Raw genomic sequence first — 23,716 nt, 5'->3', positions numbered from 1 at the left:
ATATTACTGTCTTGATAGCACAAAGGAAATGATTTTCAATCTGTGACCGGATATTGGCTATGAAACAAACATGTATACACTATGTATTAAGTTACCTAAAATCAATTAAACATCACAAATATATATACCATGAATCAAACTGTAACAAGCAATTCAAGCCAATGCTTATCTGCATAATACAATTTTCACAATACAGGCATAACCGCCTCTTGCTTTCGAGATGATCAATGATCCTTGGATTCCTTTTTGGGATGAACTGCTTCAACAATGGCCTCAATTTCCTCCTTTACTCGTTCAAACACATTTGGCCCTTTCACCTCATCTATTGGAGTGTCCTCATCAATGTCATCATTTCTTCCATGAGTTTCCTTATGATGGTGTGGTGAATGAATTATTGCTTCAATTTCTTCCTTGGCTCTTTCAATCAAGTTTGGCGCTTTGACATCTTTTTCTTTCATGTAGCAATAAATAGTCAACATGTTTTGATTATACATGTCCAAGATAAATCTAAGATTACCACTGAACTTTTCAAGGAAAGGAATTACATATTTAATGTGCCATATATATATATACACATATATATTTGAGGAACTATATATATACACACTAAAAAACTGCATGCATCAGATTTTGTAACAAAATTCCACACTTATGAACAACTAATATTGCATCGAGGGTGAAAAGAATATATAGAGAAAATGGGAAAGAATAGAATATCCTCTTATGGATAAATAAGTGGGTGACAATCTAAAAGAAACAAATTAACAAATTTTTTTTTTTTTTTGAAAAACCGGCAAACATCAAAATAAACAAGAAAAGATGATTGCTGAAGTTGTCCAAGAAGAAATATCTCCTCCTAAATGAGTACCCTACTCTGATAATGATTTCACATACGTCTGCATGAATCTACAAAGCCATTGACCACAAGATGAACCTAGATGCAATATTACAATAACTAAATCCAGAAAACAAGTAACCGAATAACGGGTATCTTTGTTAGTAAAGATCAACGAGAAATCGAGATCAGTTTTATGCAAGGCCCATTTCCTATCAAATGATTACAAGACAATATTATGCGACAGCCCTCACAAAATCAAATCTATAGCAAAAATTGCTGCGATTTCAAATAGAACATGAAAAGAAAAAAGAAGAAAAAGAAAAGCATACTTGACGAACAATCTGGCTTCCGTTCCGCCATTTCTAAGGAAATCTAGGTGGGGTCTGACTTCGCAACTTTAACCTGCTATTCCGATTAAGAGCAGCCTCAGGACAATGGACGAATATCAAGCAGTTGATTTTGCAGTGAATTATAAGCTGCAGATTGGGCTCAAATAAGCATTTGAAAGCCCATATATTCTGGGCCTAGTATCTGTTCAAATTGTTTTAAATTTAAACTGTATTATTGAACTCAAATTATTAAATTAGTTTATAAAATTTAATATTTTTATTATAATTTAATTTTTAATAAAAAATATTAAATTAATTATGTTCTGTTTCTATTAATTTGTTAATTTAACATGATTAATTTAATTTAATTAGAGTTATTTTTTAAATTATTTTGTAAAGTGTCTAAATATACTGTAAACGAATTTTAGTTTTTTTTTTATTAGAAAATAAACAAAAATTGAGTATTTAAAATAAATAGTAAACATTAAGAACTAAATTATAATAAGAACATATTAGAGATTAAATTGTAACAAGTATAAATACAAATTGTTGATGCTATTTAGCACAACTTTAGATATCCTATGTTTACTTTGTTTTCAATTTAGTTTTACTAACTTTAGCCATTCCTCAGAAGTAAAAAACACAGTAATTAAGCATGCTGTTTATTTACTCTGGGTTTTGAATTATATAATATTTCTTCACTTTAATAAAGAAAAATAAAATTTAAAAGTTCTGACTTTCACTTAACATAAGAATAGATATTAAAATAAAACACACAGTTTATACGAAGGACAAGGGATATGCATTTTGATAATATAATTTTTTAACAATAACGTAATTTCTTACCTAAGATTCAAATTCATCTCCTAGTAGAAAAGGGTCCAGAATCTAAGTGACAAATGATTGATTGTTGCAATTTATTTTAGTTTATGGGTATTACAAATTTCAAAACCTCTTTCCATTTTCTATAATCTCTGTCTCTTACGTGTTTGAAGTTATATATTTCAGCTATGAACACTCTACTCAATGTTCTTGTTAAATGGAACAGAGAAGACCATGTTCTCATTATTAGTCTAGCTCTCCCTCACTATTTAAACAATGAAAGATTGGGCATGCCATGCACTGCATATATAAAAGGAAAGAACCAGTCATCACTCGCTACTTCATTCTTTTGTAAACACAAAACTGGGGATTTCATCCAGAAAAGGAAAGAGTGTTTTTGGACCTCATTCTGCTTCTGGTAAGATAATAAATTTATGTGTGTGTGTGTATATATATATACACACACATATATATGCATATGTATGTACTTTCATCTCTCGCTCTCTGAACTGTATTCCTTTTTTAATCAACGCTGTGGTTTGTACTTTATTTCTTTTTGGTTATTGCTTTGGTTCTGTTTAGGAATTGAAGTTAATTATGATCCAAATTCAAAATGCTGACTCTTCCTTATTGAATATAGTGAAGAAGGGGTTCTTGGTTAATTCTTTCTGGCGGCTGGAATGATTTAACAGGACAATTTCTTAATTGTAATGAATAAAACAGATCCTGATGAACTGGTTTTTCATTAGTAATGGAAGATATAAACGTACCATGTTATTTATTTGAATGGATCAATTTTACCACTTTTTTTGTGAAAATGAAGTTTCTTATTCACAAACCTGCAAATTTCATTCATTGAGTAGCTTAATTTTGAGACCCGACAGGGCTTTTGGTTTGACAGAAAATGAAGGCGATGGTTACACTAAGATCCATGGAGTTGAAGTCCAAAGATGGTGAGAAAATGTTGAAGAAAACCAGCCTTATGAAAAGAGAACTGGATGGTGTCGACGACTGTGATCTCGGGCTATATAATGCTTCTATAAGGCAAGAATCTGCAAGCTTCAAGCGAAGGAAATCTGAAATGCTAATGTGTCAACCAACTGTTTCATCAATTAAGTTAACAATTAATGGAAATAACTTTGTCGCAGAGGGAAAAGTTGATGGAAGCATTTATTCCCCACAACCCATAAATGTTTCTTGTCCAAGGTCACTTGGTGAACTTGATGCAGCTGCAACCAAGCTCCAGAAATTTTACAAGAGTTATCGAACTCGAAGGAACCTTGCTGATTGTGCTGTTGTTCTTGAGGAGCTGTGGTTTGTTCTTCTAAATTCCGTGTTTGGTTTTTCAGAATTTTTAAATTCCACGTTAGTTTAATGCAGCTGTGGTTCATTCACACGAACTTGTAGGTGGAAGGCACTGGACTTTGCTGCACTTAGGCACAGTTCGTTGACATTCTTCGATGCTGATAAATCGGAAACTGCAGTTTCCCGGTGGGCACGAGCAGGAACTAGGGCTGCTAAGGTGTATATTTTTATGCTGTAAAGTGCAAATCGAGATTTTTAACAGAACACATTTATTTTTAAGAATGATGGAAGTCATTTCACATGTCAAGTAATTCAACAATTTGGACCAATTTTAGTCTCTTTCAGAAAAAAAAAAAAAAAAAAAAAAAAGGTTATCTTGAGTGGTAGTTGGTTTCCTAGAAAGCTTACTCTTTATTTGACTGGGACCATGATTAGAATCAACATCTTTAGGTCTTCTTGTGAGATTACGTATTGATTAACTTTTTTATTAATGTTAATTGTAGGTAGGGAAGGGTTTGTTGAAGGATAAAATGGCCCAGAAGTTGGCTCTAAGGCACTGGCTTGAAGCTGTAAGTCCATTTTGGAGTGCTGTCACTTTGTCCTTGTGCTTATCTTTCCAACACTTGTTGCACCATCTGGGTAGACCAAAAGTTTTCAGTCAACACAATAATAACCTCCACATACTTAGAAAAGAAACATCATAAAAATTTGTGCTGTTCTTCAATGACAGAAACAGCATTAAGGCTTTATTATCATGACTAGTTTGATTAATTGTTGGTAGGACGATCAAAGATCATATTGTCAAATTAGAATACATTAGCTAAGCTTGCATTAACACAGTTTTCTTCTGCTCAGATTGATCCCCGCCATCGTTATGGTCACAATCTGCATTTGTATTATCGAGTCTGGTTTGGCAGTGAGAGTTCTCAACCTTTCTTCTACTGGTAATTAATTGAATAGACGCATAAACAGATCTTGGAATTTTTCAACAGATTTGATTTTTTTTTTTTTTTTGTGTCTAATCAAAGGTTGGATGTTGGAGATGGCAAAGAAGTAAATCTTGAGAAGTGCCAACGGAGCAATCTACAGCGCGAGTGCATCAAGTATCTTGGACCAGTAAGATTAACATCCTATCTTACTGCTTACGATTGCTAATGACATACATTGAACAGCAGTGCCAGTAGGTTTAATGTATTCTGATACTGATGGACAATGACTTGTTCTGCTTTCAGAACATACAAGTTCAGCACTTTCTGTTCCTGAAACATGAGTTGAAGTCAATTGATAGGAGATAGTTGGCAAATTTTGAAAGTGGGGTCAATTGTAGTTAAAAGGGAAGGGATCAGAAACCCCCCCCCCCATTAACAAATAGAAAACATGTATAGACAATGACTTAGACTTTTTATGGTTCAATTATATTGTCTACCAAACTATTTGTAGAGAATAAGAGACTTTTGACTCTATCTAATAATAAGCCATGTATACAAGTAGTAAATGACTAGGTTTCTAAAGATCATACAGTATCTGGAAATACCCATGTTTCACAATGTTTATTAATCAACTTAATAATAATCTGCAGTGGATTTAGATATAAGTTGTTGTATGTGGTGTTGCAGAAAGAGAGGGAGACATACGAAGTGAATGTGGAGAATGGGAAACTTGTTTACAAGCAAAGTAGGGATTTGGTGGACAGCAGTGAGGGATCAAAGTGGATATTTGTGTTGAGTACATCAAGGAAATTGTACGTTGGAGAAAAGAAAAAGGGCGAGTTTCAGCATTCAAGTTTCCTAGCTGGGGGTGCTACCATTTCATCTGGGAGATTAGTTGCTCATAGTGGGGTCCTTAAGGTAACTTTCAGGAACCTGCTATGCTGCAAATTTTGGGCAATCAAAACACATTCCTACTTGGTTTTTTGACTGTGGATTTGATGTTTGGTTCAGGCCATATGGCCTAACAGTGGTCATTACCGCCCAACACAGGAGAATTTCATGGAATTATGCAGATTCTTAGAAGAGAAAGATGTAGAGTTAACAAATGTTTTGGTGAGGAAACAAACAGTGATTGAAACACCATTTTGTACGGAATTATTAACTTCGTAGTGACATGTTTGGTGATTTTGCTGCAGAAAACACCCATTGATGATGATATTCCTCCTGTAGAAATGAATAAGGAGGTAAAATCAGGACGTGAATCTGCTAAAATGGTTAACACCCCAGAGGATGGCAGGAGTAGAAGGAAATGGTGTAGTGGGGCAGGTGCCAGGATCAATTGTGTGAGAGAGTACCCAGAAGAGCTGCAGTTTAAGGCTCTTGAACAGGTCAATCTCTCACCAAGGTCTGGTCCAATTCCTTTTCCAAGACCTAATCAACAAATCCTCTCCCCAAGAATTGCATCTATGGGGATGCATGCTAATTATGCCTAATTCAACAATTTTTTTTTTTTTTTTTTTTTTTCTTTTTGTTTTGGTGGGCACATCTTGAGGGTGCCATTAGAATGGTCTAACCCAGAAGTGGTGAAGGTTTGCTAATTGGGATCATCTCCATTTTTTACTGTACTAACTCTCTCTCTCTCTCTCTCTCTCTCTCTCTTCCCACCATCCAATTGAAGGACGTGACTTGTTGCTTGACCATTATTTGGTCAGACTTAGAAATCAAACATCAAATTGAACGCGACGGTTGCCACAATGTTTGCTAAAGAAAAGACAAGAAACAGAACATTACGTTTAGAATAAATTGAATTTTTTTTTTTTAATTGAAATTCAACATTTCATTTAACCATGAGAAAATATAAATTTGAAATGTATTGTTTCAATTTGTGACTGTCAATATTTACAGTTTCAAATATTAAATTATAATAAAATAAGTTTCAGGGACAAAATTTATACCCCGTAAAAAATTTCATTTCTTTTTTTTTTTTTCTTCTTATTCTAATTTCTAAAGATAACATAAGAACATTTCTTTTAAAAAAAAATTATTTATTAAAAAAAAAATTCCCACTTAATTTAATTATTATTTAAAAGAATGAAAATTAATTTTATGTAAACTATTAGTTGGATTCTAAATAAATGTTTGGTGATAAAATCTAGTTTATTAATATAAACATGACAAATGATGTAAATTGGTTTCCATGAAAAGTCCATTTATCCGTTACAAATTCAAATTTCTCCATTTCAAATTTCAAACGTCTCTCCCCCAAAATAAAACACTCCCTGCTTCCCCTCTTCATCCTCAAAACCATTCTTCCCCCTTCTCTTCTCCCTCTTTCCCAATTTTCATTTCCGCTTTTTAAGTTACCAACATATTAAGGTTTAATTTGGTTTTCATTTCTCTGTGATGGGTGCTTCTGGGAAATGGATAAAATCGCTAATTACGCTCAAAAAGCCAAATGCCGCTGAACAGGTAATTTCTAAAACCAGCAAGCAAAGCAGGAAAATGTTAATTTCCCCTTCCTTATTTTCCTGGCTTTGTTTTCTGTAGGGCAAAGTGGGTTACAAGGCTCCCAAGAATAAGTGGAGGCTATGGAGGAGCTCGTCAGAAGGGTTTCTTTCCTCATCAAAGGCCCTCAGGAGCCGTCATGTGGCTGCATCAGAAGCCTCCGATTCTTCTTTTGTTGTCGATGATGCCTTCACTGCCGCCGTGGCAACCGTGGTCCGTGCTGCGCCCAAGGATTTCATGGCGGTCAAACAAGAATGGGCTGCGATCCGTATCCAGACAGCCTTCCGTGGCTTGTTGGTAAATTAATTTCTTTGCTTAAGCTGTTTCGCTTTCTCTTTTGACACAAACAAACATGCTTACGGAATCGATCTCTCGTGACTAGTTTTTCCCTTCCTTCGTAAAGTATCTGGTTCTGAGACGATACTGTTTCTCATAATTTATGCATCTGATGAACTTATTTGAACGGGAATGTTAAGAAATAGACGCAGGCATTCGTTTTTTGTTACATCTTTGATTATCAAGTTGAATGAGTAGATGTTGATTTTAAGGATCCGTTTTTTAAGACGTGCAAAGTTCACCACGAGATCTATAGGAGTTGTAGTTGATGTGAGATCTAGTTAAAGGATGGACAAATCCTGTGTTATCCCTAACTTTAGCAGTCAAGCATGTCTGGTTATTATGGGTGCTCATTTTAGGTAGGAACTGGTAAAGGTGTTTCGATTTGTCTCCATGGAAAGATTCATATTTATTCCTTATCATTTTTTCTTTAGCTGCGAAATTTTCCATGACTACTTGTTTGTAAGCGTTTCTCAGTGCAGTCCCTGACTCGCTGTCAGTCATAAACTCCTAACCCTCGTAGTGATGATGCTCCTAGAAAAGTAGGAAAAAGATTTTTCAAAAATTTGAGTGGTATGCTGTATTGGGATTGTTTTGAGCGGCCATCAGGTAGTTAATTGAAAAGGGGAATGGGCATTTCATTTCTGGTGATGCGAGATATGAGTAGAGTTGAACCCTATTTGTAAATTAGAATACTTCAGTTATTTCTAAAAATTCTTGGTGAAAAATTTTCTATTTACGTTTTCTTTCCCTGGCTTCTGTTTCCCAAACACCAAAACTGTAAGATGATATATCAGGCTCTTCTAAGTTGACCTTTCTCCTCCAAATTTTGATTCAATATATGTTTTAAATCCTGTTATAGTTTCCATAGAAGCATGTGACTTATGTATGGCAATGAATTCTGTGTGGTTTGTATTGTTTCATTGCAGGCTTTTTCATTAATTTGATTTCACATAGTAAAAACTTTTTTAGATTCTTCAAGACCTTTTCTTCTGCTTGTGAAATTCAGTTTCCAATATGATTGCAGGCAAGGCGTGCATTGAGGGCCTTGAAAGCAGTGGTGAGGCTTCAGGCCATATTTCGTGGTCGACAAGTACGCAAGCAGGCTGCTGTGACACTTAGGTGCATGCAGGCTCTTGTTCGAGTTCAGGCTCGAGTACGAGCACGAAATATTAGGATGTCTTCTGAAGGCCAAGCTGTTCAAAAATTATTGAATGAGTATCATAAAAGAGCTGATCCCACCACGCAGGCTGAGGTGTGAGATAAGCATATTTTTGGATATTCCATTAAGATGTCATGCCTTCTTTGCATTTTCTTCAAATGGTAATATTGATTTCAATTATTGTATCAATGGTTGTCAACAGCAAGGATGGTGTGATAGCCCAGGAACTGTGGACGAAGTTAAAGCGAAGTTGCAGATGAAGCAAGAAGGAGCCATCAAGAGGGAAAGGGCAATGGCTTACTCTCTCTCTCAACAGGTAATAAAACTTGGAAAGAGAGATGATGGATTTGTTTTCTTTCTCCACTTCTTTCCCTGTTTGATTAATTAACAAAATATGTGAAAAGGCTCATGGTGAACAAACATGCATGCCCATCATTAGAAGCTTTACTAATTGCTCTGAATATGAATGCATACAAATTATTTGCTTTCAGACCTCAAGGTTTTGTGCCAGCCCAAATTCAAGGACAATCAAGCAAGTATCATCTCTCAAGCAGCAGAGGTTAGACAAGAACAGTCCAGGATGGACCTGGCTTGAACGTTGGATGGCAGCAAAGCCATGGGAAGGCCGGTTGATGGAAGAAATTCATTTGGATCAATCAGATATGACTTCATTTCCCAGGAAAAGTGAAGATCATAGTTATGGCCTTGGTTCATCTTATCCTGATTATGATTCAATGAATATAAGAAGGAACAATATCACAACCAGAATTCTTGCGAACCCTCCAATAGTTAGTCAAATTGTGTGCTCGTCTTCTGGCCCAAGTTCTGAATCTCTTCAAGACGAGAGCTTCACATCAACTTCATCTACATCTCCATCTACACCTGCAGTTTCCAGCAACATCCACACTGTGGACATGGGAGAAGAACATTATTACCAAAAACCAAGCTACATGAATCTGACAGTATCCACGAAAGCTAAGAGAAAACCTTACAGGTACTCTTGTCTTAACTCGCAGAAGAATATGATTGAGGATGTTCAATTTCAAACAAAATCCATGCCATTATCTAATGGAGACACCAGGAGCACGGCTGGTTCGGATCCCTTGTTTAGTTTGTGCAAGGACCTGTATCCACCACTACCAGTGGCTAGACATGACTGGATAAGAAATAGACGAGGCCGGGAAGCATAAGAATTATTAATATCGTGTTCTAGATACAAATGGTACAGTCTTAAGTGAAGTTCAACTGCTTGTTGTGACTTTGGAACAATCAAGATAAATAGATTTGGAGGATTTAATCATTTAGATATACTTGTAGTATAAACATTACTTTAGCTATAGCTAAAAATATGTATTACTTTCATATGTTTCAATTGAGGACTTTGGTTTTGATTGAATAGTCGTGTTTGGTAGTGAGGACTCTGTAATTATGAGTTTAACATAGAAAAAGAAAAGGTGGAGAAAAGTTGCATGTGTTATTGTGTAGCACAGAATTGAAATTTTCAGTAATTGGTGTTTGGATTCTGCTGATTCAATGAAGAGTGTTGATTTTTTTAACCTTACTCCTTCCTTTCTGCAAACTTTTCATGTAAGATCTATTTTCATTTTGAATCAGGTTTCCCCATGAATTGAAAACAGCGAAAAAAAGAAAGATCCTCCTCCCTTTTGTATTAGGCAATTTATTGTGGCATCAAGAAAGCAAGTATATGAAATAAGTGAAATGATAGATATCTTGATAGAATTAGGCTAATTATTCAAATGCAGAATGGTGCCAAATTGTTTGCCTGCTCATAATTGTACTTACAAAAGCTAGAATAGATTACCCTTAAGACTCTTTTTTGTGTTTTATTATGTTTTTGTCAATCTTCATTTTCCGACAACCCAAATATATCTTAATGATTGTAGATATTGGCCTTTGGAAGGCCACCTGTGCTGAGCCAAATACATTTATAGCATCCATGTAAACATTATGTGAATAACATTTTTACTGAATTTACAATACGTGATTAAGTCAGTAGTCAAATAATATAATTATCAATTTTTCTTTCAAGTAAAAGTTCAAGTTTGTAAGAAATCAAAATTTTTGAAGTGTATTTAAATGCAAAAATAAAAGAAGGTTAGAGGGTTATTTGAACAAAATAAAAATTGTAGAAGGATTTCTGTCATGGTTCTTATTTAGGATCTAGTAATAGAGTTTTGTTATTAATATAAGCTCGTTGAAAGAGAATCCAACGATTTCATAGAATTGAAGTATTCAAAAAACTTTTTTAATCAATTTTTCAGCATATCCATTTCAAAGACAGCAAATGGTTTTCACACAAGAAGGATGAGAAACAGTTGCCCTGGCGAAGAAGTCCAGAGTTATGTGATTTCAAGAACTTGAACTTAACAGGCCTTCCAACAGATTAAATGTGTGTGTGTGTAGATATAATGATAAGAAATTCCTAGATCAGCGGAGCATCAAGAAATGATTATTAACAACAGAACTTTCAATCATGTGATGAGCAATGACTTGCTAGTTTTCATGCTGCATACATAGTATTCATATATATATATATATATATATGTATATGTAGCAGATATGTATAGCTTAGATGGTCCCCGTCATTCACGCTTTGAAAAAGGACCACAAAAAGAGAGATCACCATCATCCTGATTTGATGTAGAAATTAGAAAGATGGGTATTTCAATATAATCATTCAGTGTTGAAGCAAATAACAAGAAAGGAAAAAAAAGGGTGATATTTTGAGAATCAAAATATATAATAGAATAGAATAAGAACAAGAAACTGTACTGGTAAAGAAGATGAACAAGAAGCTTACATGAGTTTCGAATAGAGACAGACAATAAAATGGTTAATGGGTCAGTCTCATCAACACCCATAACCACACATTTACACTAGTTTTTAGACACTATCTCAATCTCGTTAAAACTTTGACTTCTCTTTACTGCATCACCATCCACTATACGTGGCTTTATACATGTATACACACACACACACATATATATGTACATACACCTGCATATCAGTATTTCACAGAGCTTCCCATGTGGCTATATATATATATATATATTTATCTTATATTGCACTAACAAATTAGGATCTTATGTACCAAAATGCACTGAATTTGGTTTCATGGAAATATAATCTTAATCATCCTATCTTGGAAGTGAACTACGTAAAATTTTCCACCAGTATTGCTTATTATTCCCATTCTAACTCAGACTCCAATATTTTATAATAGAATAATTTTACTCTCAAAACAATTTGATAATACTACAGTTTCTATCTCTTATTTTATTTTAAAAGAAATGGTAATATGTTAATTGAGATGATGAAGCCATGAAGAGAGAAAGATAAAAAAAGGGTACATGAAAGTGTTCTTGAAATTTGAGTAAATAAGTGGACTTTCTTTCATGGGGTGTTGTCATGAAGAGAAGGAATGTGGGGGCAAGTGGGATCTTTTAAATTAAGGGTGTGCTACTAGGCCACATATACATCTATATATTTGTATACACACACACACACACACACACACACATGTATCTCTCTCTCTCTCTCTCTATATATATATATATATGTATATATAATTTTTTTGTCTACCCTGTGGGCTGTGGGGGCACATATAAACAGTGGTTTGTTTCATTACCTTTTATGGCACAAAAGGTTTCTCTCATCTTCTTTTCTAATTTACTGCTTCATTGTATAAAAGTTAAAGCAGAGAGTAGAGAGTGATTAGATATGTGTCTTTTAATTATAATGTTAGCTGTGATTGATTCACCCAACATGGAGTTTGTATTTTCCAGTTTTCAAGCTTTGCTTCTTGTCTATTTAAAGCCTAACTTCATTTTATAATCAAGGATAAAAGATGTGGAACACCTGTCACCATGTCTTTATTCATTTATTTTACACTTCATGAGTTGCCCATAATTTCTCCTCCTTTCTTTATTTTATTTACAAAAAATATATATATATAGTTGAATATATACATATTTCACCTTTCGTGCACTGAATTATTAGTTTCAGGTATGACTTGTATAATATTACGAAGATATATATGGAAATTACATTAATGTCTAAAATGGTGCACCGAGAAAAATGATCTTTGAACAAAAGAAGATTTCTTTCTCTGTTTTCTGTGCTTTTTAGAGGCCAAGTTGGAAACTTTCAAATCCTTTATGATGGGAGAAGAAAGTTTCCTAGGTAAGTCCATTGTCATTTCGGAGAATAATTAAAGACAAATTATTTTTCAGTTTTCTAATTATAGAACAAGCTTTTATTTTCAAATGTTAATATGGTAATTCTAGTTTTTGGAAAATTGAATCTGGGTAGGTAAAAATTTGCATATGGGGTCGGCTCATGACAGTGGAGAAATTTTACTTTTCTTCTTCTTCTTTTTTTTTTTTCTTTCTTTCATTTTCTTGTTTTTGGGTTTTAGTTCATCAATGTTTGTTTTCTCCCATATGATATGTATACATGTATGTTAGGGAATTGGGTTAAAAATGAAAGTGAAGTAATGAAAAAGACGAATAACAAAACGAAATAGGGTTTTTGAGAGACGACAAAGAGATACCCAGAAAATGTTTTATGTACTCTGGTTGATTCCTGAATGAGTTGTGAGGGGATAAAAAAAAAAAAACCAAAGAAACAAAATCTTCACACAGCTGATGGCTCAACAAATAAAGCAAAAGAGACCGGGTGGGGGCATTAATTGTAGCATGTGCAAACGATAAAATCAAGAATCTTGTTGGGTCATTTTTATTTTATTTTCTTCCATCACAAGCATTCCAAACTTTTACTTTTGCTTTCATAAGCAAGAATGAAAAAAAAAAAATGCAACCTTTGAATTCCTTCTATCTTTCTCTCCATGCATATTCCACATTACATTACATGAGTAATAATCATCCTTTTCGATTTTTTCATCTTCAACCTCTTTAATTTCACTCTATTTTTTTTTTAAAAAAAAAAAATACAAGTTTCTTCGTACAAATTTTTTGTATAAACTTTTTTCAATAATCATTATTGAACTATTAAGTAATGTATTATCACCAAACAGTATGATATCGTCAACATATAAAACTAAAAATATAATAACATTGTTATCACTAATATTCTTGCAAATACAAAGTTAATTCTCATTTCTAATAAGATCAAATTTTTTTGTATTTCATTCAAACATATATTTCAAGTGCATCAAAACCTTATTAAGTCTATAAATAGATTGGTATTGCTTACATATAAGGCTCACTAACAAGCTTAAAAAGCTTCTAGTTATATGTTAAGTAGACTTCTTTTTCAATGTTAGGTTTTTTGTGCTAAGACCAAGCCTGACCCTCCATAGACCAGGTCGTACTACCCGGTCAAATTAGATTAATTGACAAATAATGTTTATTTTTACACATAAACTAAGTAATTTAGCTTAATATGTGGAAGTTTTTGAGACACGGTAAATAATTGACAATACAAATTGTCATCATAAAGTAAAGGTTAGGACGATTTTTTTCTAATAAATCCTCTATATTGCTCAAATTAACTTTTTTTTTTTTTCCTCTAAAAGCTCAATTAGAGAATTCTTATTGAAGAAACTCTAACTCCTTATTTGAATTGTAGTAAATGATAAAATTTTAACGTATGGTACTTCACGGGTGTGAAAAAATTATATTTGTTTTAACTTCCAATTGTAATAAATGGTATATGATCGATAAATTTGATATTAATTTTAAAACTACCGAATCGGTAGTATGTGATTGACAGATTACTTTTCTTTCCTTTATATCCCCATATAATATACTTAATTCTATTTTTATCCTCACAACTTATTATTTATTTTATTAAATATAAAAATTTAATTTGCAATAATTATTTATTTAAATAAAAATGTAATTATATTGGTAAACAATTTAATTTAATTTTTCATTATATATTTATTATATATCACTTACTATTACGTAAATAAGTATGGATAAATTAATAATTTAACTGAAAATACAACCATATTATCCTATCATCAAAATAAAAATATGTCATTAACATACATTAATATACAATCATCCAAACATTAAAAAATTTTGTCATTCTCATTCAATTACTGTTATTACCATACATTAATTAACCATCACTAAAATTTATTTATATAAGGTGTAACTGTTTAGATCTTAATCCAAAGCTTAAATATTTAAATTCTCGGATGTGAAGAAAAAATAGAGTCATTTCTTTTTATCTCCCTTGCTACACAAATATTATTTGGTATTAATAATAATATAATTGAAACTAAGAGATTGTGATTTGTTATAAAGTAACGAGATCTTCATAAGATTTGATATAATAATATGCATGATAAATTCAGATAAATAAATAAGTCATGAGTAGAAATTTGCACATTCATCAATAAATAATATACAATTATAAATTATAAGTCAACAGAAAATAATATTTTAATAATGATAAAGAAAAAAAAAACATAAATCTACAATTTTTTTTGGATAAAATAATATATGTACCAACCATTGAATATATATTTATTTATATATATATATAATTAATTAATAAGCTATTAATGAATAAACTTTGATCTCTTCCTCTTAGTGAAACATGTTTAGAATTTATAGAATATTGAGATTAATTGGCGGTAGCTATGCGGTAACAATCACGATTGTTGACCTTAATGAAAACAGCTATTTTAATGGTGGCAAAAGAGGTTATTAAGAACGAGTAAAAACTTCTTTAAAGAGAAAGAACCATAATAAATGTGATTATGTAATATAATATAGACATATATATAGATATAGCAGCTTGCCATTTACTTACACAGTTTCAACAGAATTCTGTATGGCAATGTCCAGGGTTTACTATCCATTTTCTGCAACATGCCAAGATTTATACTTGGTAGATTTATATATATTTACCTATGCAAATGTAAATAAAGGATAGCATGAGTTTCTCCAATATTAGAAATCTTCATCCAAAATGTTTATACATATATAAATATATATAATTAGAAGAAAATATCAATATATAGGAATCTTGGTGCGTTTAATTTGACTTATGAATAAAATATAGAACGTAAATAATAATGCGAAACAATTCTACTATTAGAAAAATTACCAGAACACAATAAAAGAACAAATTTAGTGGGAGAAAAATAACATTTCTAATGACACGCAACATTCAATACTAATATCACTTTTATACATATATATACACACACATATTGTCAAAAACTTTGCATTATCTTCCAACATTTAAGTATCTCAACCTTACTAAAACGAATATAGAATTCATACCGCTTAAAGAAGGCCAAAGAATTTTAAAAAGAAGGGTTTTGTATTTTCGGTGGAAAAATATGGATGAATTTACATATATACATATATAAATATAAATATATATTTACGTACGTATACATGTGTATGTATACATGCGTCAACTAATTAACAAGACTGTGTATCAAATCAATCATCTTCTTGATTTCCATAAAGAATCTATAAAGAAAAGGTGACGAGCATCCCTACTTTTCTATACGTGAGTGCTTGGGTTTTACTTGCATTGCAAGAACAGGTTATTAATGAATGAGAGATTAATATACGTACATTAATACTGTGTAGAATATACATTGTGGGAGTTGTTGGGATTTTCTGGAAGAGGAAAAATAAGAACAATGGATTATATATATGACAGTGTATGTAATTGAGTAACGTGAACAAACTATTTAATTGGAACATATTTACTCACAATTGTAACTACTCTTAAACGGGTTTATACCAATAGCATCCGATTAATTAGATACATGTTATCATTTGAAATTTACTCGGTATATATATATATATATTTTTTTTTTAAAGTCATTGTGAGTATCTTATTTTTATAAAATATTATTTGTTCTTAGAATTTTCTTTTTTTTTTTTTGGGGTGCATTGTAAATGAAATGGAATTAAATTTATTAATTCCAATTTGTTTTTGTTTTTGTTTTTGTTTTTTGCTTTCCTCCATATTGCTTAGTTACTAATCCATCTCTCTCTTCTTTCTAGAGAGACTTTCAATTATGTATTTGAATTATTCACTTTCTTATTAATCATTCCTTAATTTAATTATGAATATTTAAGATGTCACCACACAACATATATAAACATATATATATAACATTATTATTATTATTATATATGTGTATAAGAAGAAATTAAATTAGAACAAATTAACTTGAGAATTTGTTGAGATATTGAAATTGATTCTCATTTCTTCTAAATTTGTGTTTGTGATGGACCCTCATGCACTTGATTGCATGCATGTAATCTTCTATTTTATTAACAAATTATTTAATATTTAATATCATAATCCTGATAATTATCTTTTTACTAATGAAATTCATGACAAGTCCATGCTCCACTAATCTTTTAACTACATTATATAAATGTGATTATTGGTTTTTTTTTTTTTTTTTTTATGGAATTTAATTCTACTTATAAATTCATTAAAATATATATATATATAGTTAAAAATAAAAAGGACCATAGTAAAATAATATATAAATTTCTAATATATATTTTTTTTAGAAAATTATATTTGTACTTGTAATTAATTATTGCATAAATACATTTTATAAAAAGGAATAACACAGCATCTATGGTAGGGTCAAGTTCAACTATCAATGCCGTGAAAAAGAGAAACTGTTTTGTGGGAGTTGGCATATATATATATATATATATATATATATACGTTTATATTTATATATTTATATAGGTCCATTTTATCTGGGTTTCAGTCAAAAATATTAGTGAGGTTCCTTTCTTTTTCCCAGGTTCAATGATTCAATCATGATCAGTCATCACATCACCCGACCTTCAGGGCATCCCAACCGTCAGATTAGCTGACTTCATCCATTAAATTTTAGAAGAAAAAAATAATTAAAAAATCAGAAATTGGTGAGAATAATATAGCTAGGGAGAGATGAAAGGGGAAATGTGATTGGATAAGTGTAAAGTGGGACCAGGGAATGGGACCCACAGGGGTGCATGTGTGCCACGTGGACAAAGGTAGCCCCCACAGAAGGGGTGAGTGAAGAAAGAAGAATCCCATTATAAGCCATACATCTCTTACAGGATGAAACTGCAGCTTTTAGCATTTTGCCCACAAACCCTAACTGGTTGGGGCCACCTTTCTTCTCATTAAATTTAATTTCACTCCACTCTCAGTTTCACTCATTAATTTCCCCTTTTTCTGTTTTTCAAAAGTGAGAATCACTCACTCTCTCTTTTGATCTATTATCTTGAGGTGTTTTCCTTCAAAAATTAATATTCCCAGTACTGATCTTGCTTGGAATAATAGGCTGCAAGACTGGTTTTCTTGAGAGACAAAGAAAGATGGGACATCACTCCTGCTGCAACAAACAGAAGGTGAAGAGAGGTTTATGGTCACCGGAGGAAGATGAGAAGCTCATTAACTACATTTCAACCTATGGCCATGGATGCTGGAGTTCTGTTCCAAAACTTGCAGGTTCATTTCATGCTCTAATCAAAACTAAAATATACATGTGTTTGTGTGTGTATTCTTCCCTTGCAAAACCTCATCTTCTCTCCCTCTCTCTCTCTCTCTCTCTATATATATATATATATATATGTATTTATGTATATGTCTTCCTGAGATCATCTTTTCAAAGAAACAGATATTTTTGATTTGATTTTAATTCCCCTTCCTTCTGAGCTTGTGTCTGATTTTTTTATGCTGTTGCTGCAGGGCTGCAGAGATGTGGGAAGAGCTGCAGGTTAAGATGGATTAATTATCTGAGGCCTGACCTCAAACGTGGGAGCTTCTCTCCCCAAGAAGCTGCTCTTATCATTGAACTCCATAGCGTTCTTGGCAACAGGTACCTACTTCCCCAAATTAATACAACAATTTTAATCACGCTTAATTGATCTTTATGAGTACTTTTCTAGCTATAGTCAAATAAGTTGGCTATAATCAATGATTATGATTCATAAGTTGGCTATAATGATGGCGGTGGTTAATTCTATAATATTAATTCATGGGTGCTGTAGATGGGCTCAGATAGCTAAGCATCTTCCAGGAAGAACAGACAATGAGGTGAAGAATTTTTGGAACTCAAGCATAAAGAAGAAGCTAATGTCTCATGATCATCATGTCTCTGGTTTACCCAATTTCAATGACCATATGCATCATGATCATCATCATCATCAACAGCCTTTCTTCTCTCTCAATGGAAACCCTAATTTGATACTCTCTACACCTCATCAGCAAGATCAACTCTACCTCCCCTCACCACCACCACAACCACCAGTATTGTTACAAAACTTTGGTCATCCAGATCATTTCAGGTCTACTTCCATTAATGTCAATGAGGAAAATTTGGTCCATCATCATCATATACTTTCCAATTCATCTTCCATTGATCACTCTACATGGACATTCCCATATTACCTACCTGAAAATCCAATCAGCTCTACTCAAGAAAATCAAAGCTTCAGCAATGATTATGTCAAGCTTATAGACATGTCAAGAATCTCACTGCCACCTTATCACGAGAATGCACTCATCGTGCCCAAGCTTTGCAAGAATATCCTTGAAGCGAATACAGATAATAATAACTTGTGCAGCAACATGCCATCTTCTTCATCTGCTTCACTGGAGGTTCTTGACCCAGTAATGGCTAGACTGTTATGTTTCCCATCTGGGCCTTACCCGCACGTGCCACAAACGAATCAAGTGGAGTACTTTCATGAGACAATGATCATGCCATCATCTTCATCATCTTCCTTATCGCCATTGTCAATCAATCAATATGCTGCAAACCCTAATGTTGGCTCAACCACTTGGGACCCCTAGACATGGTATGATGTAGTTTACTATATATGGTTCAGTGGAAATGGGGATTCCAATTTAACAGTCATAGAGTAGTAGTAACGCGTAGTCTCTACATTTATTACTTGAAAAATGAAGGTCTTGAATAGTGAGTAATATATAGTAGCTGATGGCACTCCGTAATTACTAGTGCAGGCTTCTTTCTTCACATGTTTCTCATTATTACCTGCGTATAATTTGTATATCAATTAAGGTTTTTCTCTACCGAGGACTGAAGAGTACTATGTATCTATATATACATATATATATATATATATATATATATTTGAACGTAATTTGAAAAATAACTCTCTCTTTCTCAAATCAATGTATCTATTGGTGGGGTCACCAATACAACATTGACAAATTAATTGCTACATAAGTACACTACGTCTACATACATATGGTCAACTTTTAGGAAACTTGGGCATTATCATTCACCAATAATTGCATAGAATGATATATGTGTTTACTTAAAAGTACCATATGTTATTTTATATATATAAACTCAGGAAACTCAAGTTGCAACATGAATTACATTGTCATGTTTGCATTAGTTAATTATTTATCTATCCATCAAATAATACACATTCTTAATGTTGATTGTATGTGATTAATATTTCAATTTATTTACTGCAGCTCAATGACAGTTATGCTTTGACGGACCCCTTATCCTTCGCGGCATATATATATGTGTGTGTCTGTGCGTGTATAGTTGAATGCATACTATTATATAAAAGTTGTGTGCGTGCCATGGAAATGGAGATTTTAAAAATTGAAGCGTAGCAGGCAGCTCCTACGTGAGAACCATGCAGGTAACTGGTAGAGTAGTAAAACCCTCTATTAAAATATTCACTTGGGCCAGACCAAACGTTAATTTGTTGGCCCGAAATCTGACTTTCATGTCCAATCTTACACAAAAGTTTCATGTTTTATAATGATCCAAGGCAGAAAGTCAGAAAACATGTCTCGCAAAATCATATCCTTGCACCCTATAATAACCTTGCAAAATCAATATGCTGACAGGATTCCAGTTGCCGCAGCCTTTGACAATGATTTGAGAAATTTCAAGCAGATTTGCTTGTTTTTGCACCAGTACCAGATGTGTATCTACCCCATTCGCACATTTCTTTCTTTGCCTTCATTGCGCTTCATGTGTTATTTCAAAAAGGAAACTACCAGAGCTTCTTTATCAAAAAGACAACAACAGATAATTGCTGAAACTACAAAAGTTTCCATGTTATTTTGAGCAACACGAAATTCTACAGCACATATGAATGATGTTACTTTCCAACATGCAACTTAAATCAATTCAATACCATCAAGTAATAACAAGCAGTTTCAAACTTCCTGCAGAGTGTTATGGGCATAGGCGCAACCACCACAAAGAAACTGGGGGTGCTGCTATTTGACCCATCACTCGAGTGAGTCAGCTTCTAACTTCCTTATAAAACAATGCAATGAATGAATGCAGAAGCTAAGCTGAGATTCTTGAACGACCCTTTGCTATTCTTCGGGCAATAACTCTGCGACCTCCCTTGGTTGCCTTGCTGCTCAATATGCGAGAAAACACGTTAATCAAGCATGTCTCCAGAACTCTACAATTTTGTGAACAGAAGACCCAGAAAAGTGCTCACAAATAGGGGAAAAGAGAATCAAGGATTAGTCACTAAAGTAACATAATAACAGTGTCAAAAAGTACGTCATCTGGTCAGCTATAGGGTAACAAGTTCGAATAAAACCTCACATTAAACTTGGAGTTGATACAACATATGCACTTCACTCGGCACTAAGTTTTATCCTCAGATTTTAGCAGTAAAGGAACTTCATGATGTCTCAAAACTACCAAGTGGTCCAATCAATTACAGGGAGAAAACCTTCATAATCAGGGAATGAATAACTAATCTAGAAAGACATACCGCGCAAAGAATCCATGAGTCCTCTTGCGTCTGATTGTGCTAGGTTGGTATGTTCTTTTTGGAAATAAGAGCATCGGCTCACTAGATGAGTCTACTGCAGAACATAATAGAGACTAGTTATTCAGAAATCAAGAAACAAAACAAACCTCATAATGAAACACTTCTTCCCATATATGTTAAGTAGAATCACAAACATTGGAGGACAAGGACAGAGCTCAAGTAGGGGCAGCTGCCTCCCCTGCTACAGCTTTTGGAGAAAAAATAGGGAATGACTGCAGACTTCAGTTAAATTACATTGTTTTTCCTATTAAGTCCAAAAATGTTAGATGGTTGTGTTATAAGTGGTGTGTATGTGTCACCTAATTAATGAAATGTATAAATTTCCACTAAAAGAACAAAATTCATCAGCCAATTAAGATCATTTGTATTAAAAAATTAGTTGATAAGATAATCAACTAAAACAACTTTTTTTTTTCAATTTTGTAACTGTTAACTTAGATTGTTCGACTAGAAACATGGAAATTAAAGATACAAATTTGTGATATAATTAAAACACTCCTTTTCTTTTTTGCGCCCATAAAAATTTCCTACCTTCCTCCCAGATTTGATTTGGACCAATTCATGAGAGTAATATTTTATTCATTCTTTCATGCATACATGACAAGAAATACCATTCATTTGCAGATAAATTTAATATCATAATTGAAAACCTTAGGCTCATTGAAGGTTTGGAAAAGAAAAGCTGTTAACAGGAGCCCCAGCATGCAAAATGCTTAAAAAAAAAGGAGCAAATGAAAAATGAGTTTGAAAAAGAAAAATAAAACAATGAACTTTTTATGTTAAATATTCGTTGGAACTGTTCTAGGCCAAAAATAAAAAGATCAGTACTCAGAAGACAGTTAGCAGAGTTAAAAAGTGCCAGGTGATGATATAGCTTATAGAGAGCCATGGTTTGCCCTCAAAATCTCTTTAAACCCATTAAGCAATTGGACATCCAGCATGCACTGCACAAAATAGAATGTGGACTGGTTTGTTCTTGAGGGGGAAAAAAGGCTAGAGGGCTTTGGTTCCTTCCAAAACCAACATAAAAGCCACGTTGCCTAAAGTTAAAATGAATCTAGTGAAACCACTTTAAGTAAGAATTATACCCCTTAGAAGAATTGAAATCAGATATAACATTCAAATTAGGCATAAGCATACAGCAAGCCCCCCAATACCGCTAAAAATTCTTATTAGAAGCAAATATTATTATCTAGTTGATGAATTTAAAGCCAGTATAGGTTGAGTAAACTCCAAGAACCAACTAAATTCTGCATTGTGAACAACTTCTAACTAGACAGGAAAAAACCGGATTCAAGAATACATTTATTTACCATAAGAGTAGGTACATAAACTAAGATTTTAATCATAAACAGAACATCCAGTTCAACAAACTAGGGGAAGCAGGATTTGATTTTTAGAGTTTGGAAAGGTCATACAATTTATCACTTAACTTCAATGAGGGCTTAGAAACAAACAACAAGAAATCAAGTTTACTAAGTAACTTCTTGAAATGGTAATTCAGATATTTCAGGTTCTCACGCAACTAGATTTAAGTTTCAAAACCTGAATCACTTGTCTTCTGAGAACTACTTTATCTACAGCCATATTTTAGAAACTAGAGCATAAATTGAAGAATCTATCAACAAGCCATAGAAATATAGACATCTAAAATTGCACACATATAACTCGTAACTCAAAATCTTAACTTGACCCCCCTTAAAATCATATGTTTAGTAGACAAACAAATAGAAGTTAGAATCTACAGAAGCACCATGCATCGACCAACGGAGCATTATGAAAATCATAAGTCTGCATAAATAAGTTTACTAACACATACTACGTAGGAACAAAAATCCACAAACATCCAGAACATATAAGAATAAGAATGTAGACGATACATCCATAGGGTACATAGGAATAGAATCACATAAGTAGATACAAAGAGACGAGAAAGGGATTACCGTCGGGCAAGAAAAATCGCAGAGAAGGGAGACCAGACGGGTAGAGGAATCCTTCAGAGGAAAGCCTAGAAAGCGAATCGGCATCGTTTTGGGGCAAATGGGGCGAAGGCTGGAGCTTGGAGAGTGAAGGGAATAGCGGCTGAGTAATCTGGAGTCTTTGAGATACTGCGTGCTGATTCGATTTCGGTGTCTGGACACGAAGAATAGGGCTTGAGAAAACCCGGTTCACCAACGAAGCTCCTGCTTTGATTAGGGTTTTGGTCGCCATGTTCTTGGAGAACAAAGGGTTCTGGTTTTGTGTTTAAACCCACTGCGAGAGTATTTCTGAGAGAGAGAGAGAGAGAGAGGCTTCGGACGACGGCGCAGCCTATCGAAGTTTTCCATTTCATTTAAAAAGGCTATTGTTAATATTTATTTTATAATAACTGAGGTTTATTGATGCAATTTATTTAATAAATTTGTATTTATTTTAATTGTGAGAGCGTCAAAATATTTTAATTTTTAAGCAATGTTAGAATAATATATTTTAAATTTACCAAATAAATTTTATACATTATAAAATATCGTATCATTTAAATGTTAATTTTTACTTCTAAACTATAAATTTTGATCATTCCAAATATAAGTTTAATATTTCTTTTCTTCCCAAAAATGTATAACTCATAATAAAACATATTAATTACCTATTCATTAAAACTCTTTTAAGTTTTCACCACATGT

The 23,716-nt window shown here is 33.0% G+C and overlaps 5 protein-coding genes across 7 annotated transcripts; 3 read left to right on the top strand and 2 right to left on the bottom strand.

The window, feature by feature from the left end:
* Positions 1-101: 101 nt before the first annotated feature.
* Positions 102-1,302, bottom strand: LOC110818430 (uncharacterized). Its single transcript, XM_022047321.2, has 2 exons — positions 1,168-1,302; positions 102-451 (listed from the first exon to the last, which is right to left on the bottom strand). Exons 1-2 carry the CDS (start codon positions 1,196-1,198, stop codon positions 225-227), a joined length of 258 nt encoding a protein of 85 aa, XP_021903013.1. The 5' UTR covers positions 1,199-1,302; the 3' UTR covers positions 102-224.
* Positions 1,303-2,128: 826 nt separating this feature from the next.
* Positions 2,129-6,064, top strand: LOC110818457 (IQ domain-containing protein IQM5-like). The gene is made up of 9 exons (XM_022047358.2): positions 2,129-2,407; positions 2,891-3,303; positions 3,397-3,511; positions 3,798-3,863; positions 4,150-4,238; positions 4,323-4,410; positions 4,911-5,141; positions 5,235-5,336; positions 5,420-6,064. The coding sequence occupies exons 2-9, from the start codon at positions 2,894-2,896 to the stop codon at positions 5,714-5,716; spliced, it is 1,398 nt and encodes a 465-aa protein (XP_021903050.1). The 5' UTR covers positions 2,129-2,407; positions 2,891-2,893; the 3' UTR covers positions 5,717-6,064.
* Positions 6,065-6,457: 393 nt separating this feature from the next.
* Positions 6,458-9,782, top strand: LOC110818387 (protein IQ-DOMAIN 8-like). Its single transcript, XM_022047255.2, has 5 exons — positions 6,458-6,692; positions 6,771-7,025; positions 8,092-8,319; positions 8,429-8,542; positions 8,718-9,782. The coding sequence occupies exons 1-5, from the start codon at positions 6,627-6,629 to the stop codon at positions 9,414-9,416; spliced, it is 1,362 nt and encodes a 453-aa protein (XP_021902947.1). The 5' UTR covers positions 6,458-6,626; the 3' UTR covers positions 9,417-9,782.
* Positions 9,783-17,326: 7,544 nt separating this feature from the next.
* Positions 17,327-19,861, top strand: MYB26 (myb domain protein 26). 2 transcript variants are annotated; one of them, XM_088218227.1, is made up of 4 exons: positions 17,327-17,712; positions 17,953-18,082; positions 18,255-19,064; positions 19,714-19,861. In XM_088218227.1, exons 1-3 carry the CDS (start codon positions 17,580-17,582, stop codon positions 19,057-19,059), a joined length of 1,068 nt encoding a protein of 355 aa, XP_088074353.1. In that variant the 5' UTR covers positions 17,327-17,579; the 3' UTR covers positions 19,060-19,064; positions 19,714-19,861. The 2 variants fall into 2 exon arrangements, with proteins under 2 accessions (XP_088074353.1, XP_021903049.1); XM_022047357.2 differs by lacking the exon at positions 19,714-19,861 and having other exon boundaries at positions 18,255-19,243.
* Positions 19,862-20,288: 427 nt separating this feature from the next.
* On the bottom strand, positions 20,289-23,384 carry LOC110818484 (Ribosomal protein L34). 2 transcript variants are annotated; one of them, XM_088218228.1, is made up of 3 exons: positions 22,997-23,384; positions 20,994-21,087; positions 20,289-20,672 (listed from the first exon to the last, which is right to left on the bottom strand). In XM_088218228.1, exons 1-3 carry the CDS (start codon positions 23,262-23,264, stop codon positions 20,552-20,554), a joined length of 483 nt encoding a protein of 160 aa, XP_088074354.1. In that variant the 5' UTR covers positions 23,265-23,384; the 3' UTR covers positions 20,289-20,551. The 2 variants fall into 2 exon arrangements, with proteins under 2 accessions (XP_088074354.1, XP_021903075.1); XM_022047383.2 differs by having other exon boundaries at positions 20,289-20,624; positions 22,997-23,381.
* Between the last annotated feature and the right edge of the window lie 332 nt (positions 23,385-23,716).

Source organism: Carica papaya, chromosome 4 (assembly GCF_054855325.1).
Source record: "Carica papaya isolate Zhongbai chromosome 4, ASM5485532v1, whole genome shotgun sequence".
NCBI classification, from domain to species: Eukaryota; Viridiplantae; Streptophyta; class Magnoliopsida; order Brassicales; family Caricaceae; genus Carica; species Carica papaya.
This window is presented reverse-complemented; position numbering and strand designations above follow the sequence as displayed.

Excerpts from the sequence above, each read along its gene's own strand:
- LOC110818430 (XM_022047321.2), bottom strand. The coding sequence starts at position 1,198 with ATGGCGGAACGGAAGCCAGATTGTTCGTCAA. Across the intron at positions 452-1,167 it reads GAAGCCAGATTGTTCGTCAA|AAAAAGATGTCAAAGCGCCA; the intron begins GTATGCTTTTCT and ends GCTACATGAAAG.
- LOC110818457 (XM_022047358.2), top strand. The coding sequence starts at position 2,894 with ATGAAGGCGATGGTTACACTAAGATCCATGGAGTTGAAGTCCAAAGAT. Across the intron at positions 3,864-4,149 it reads TAAGGCACTGGCTTGAAGCT|ATTGATCCCCGCCATCGTTA; the intron begins GTAAGTCCATTT and ends TCTTCTGCTCAG. Across the intron at positions 5,337-5,419 it reads TAGAGTTAACAAATGTTTTG|AAAACACCCATTGATGATGA; the intron begins GTGAGGAAACAA and ends ATTTTGCTGCAG.
- LOC110818387 (XM_022047255.2), top strand. The coding sequence starts at position 6,627 with ATGGGTGCTTCTGGGAAATGGATAAAATCGCTAATTACGCTCAAAAAG. Across the intron at positions 8,320-8,428 it reads ATCCCACCACGCAGGCTGAG|CAAGGATGGTGTGATAGCCC; the intron begins GTGTGAGATAAG and ends GGTTGTCAACAG. Across the intron at positions 8,543-8,717 it reads CTTACTCTCTCTCTCAACAG|ACCTCAAGGTTTTGTGCCAG; the intron begins GTAATAAAACTT and ends ATTTGCTTTCAG.
- MYB26 (XM_088218227.1), top strand. The coding sequence starts at position 17,580 with ATGGGACATCACTCCTGCTGCAACAAACAGAAGGTGAAGAGAGGTTTA. Across the intron at positions 17,713-17,952 it reads TTCTGTTCCAAAACTTGCAG|GGCTGCAGAGATGTGGGAAG; the intron begins GTTCATTTCATG and ends CTGTTGCTGCAG. Across the intron at positions 18,083-18,254 it reads CATAGCGTTCTTGGCAACAG|ATGGGCTCAGATAGCTAAGC; the intron begins GTACCTACTTCC and ends TGGGTGCTGTAG.
- LOC110818484 (XM_088218228.1), bottom strand. The coding sequence starts at position 23,264 with ATGGCGACCAAAACCCTAATCAAAGCAGGAGCTTCGTTGGTGAACCGG. Across the intron at positions 21,088-22,996 it reads GCGATTTTTCTTGCCCGACG|TAGACTCATCTAGTGAGCCG; the intron begins GTAATCCCTTTC and ends TATGTTCTGCAG. Across the intron at positions 20,673-20,993 it reads ACTCATGGATTCTTTGCGCG|AGTTCTGGAGACATGCTTGA; the intron begins GTATGTCTTTCT and ends ACAAAATTGTAG.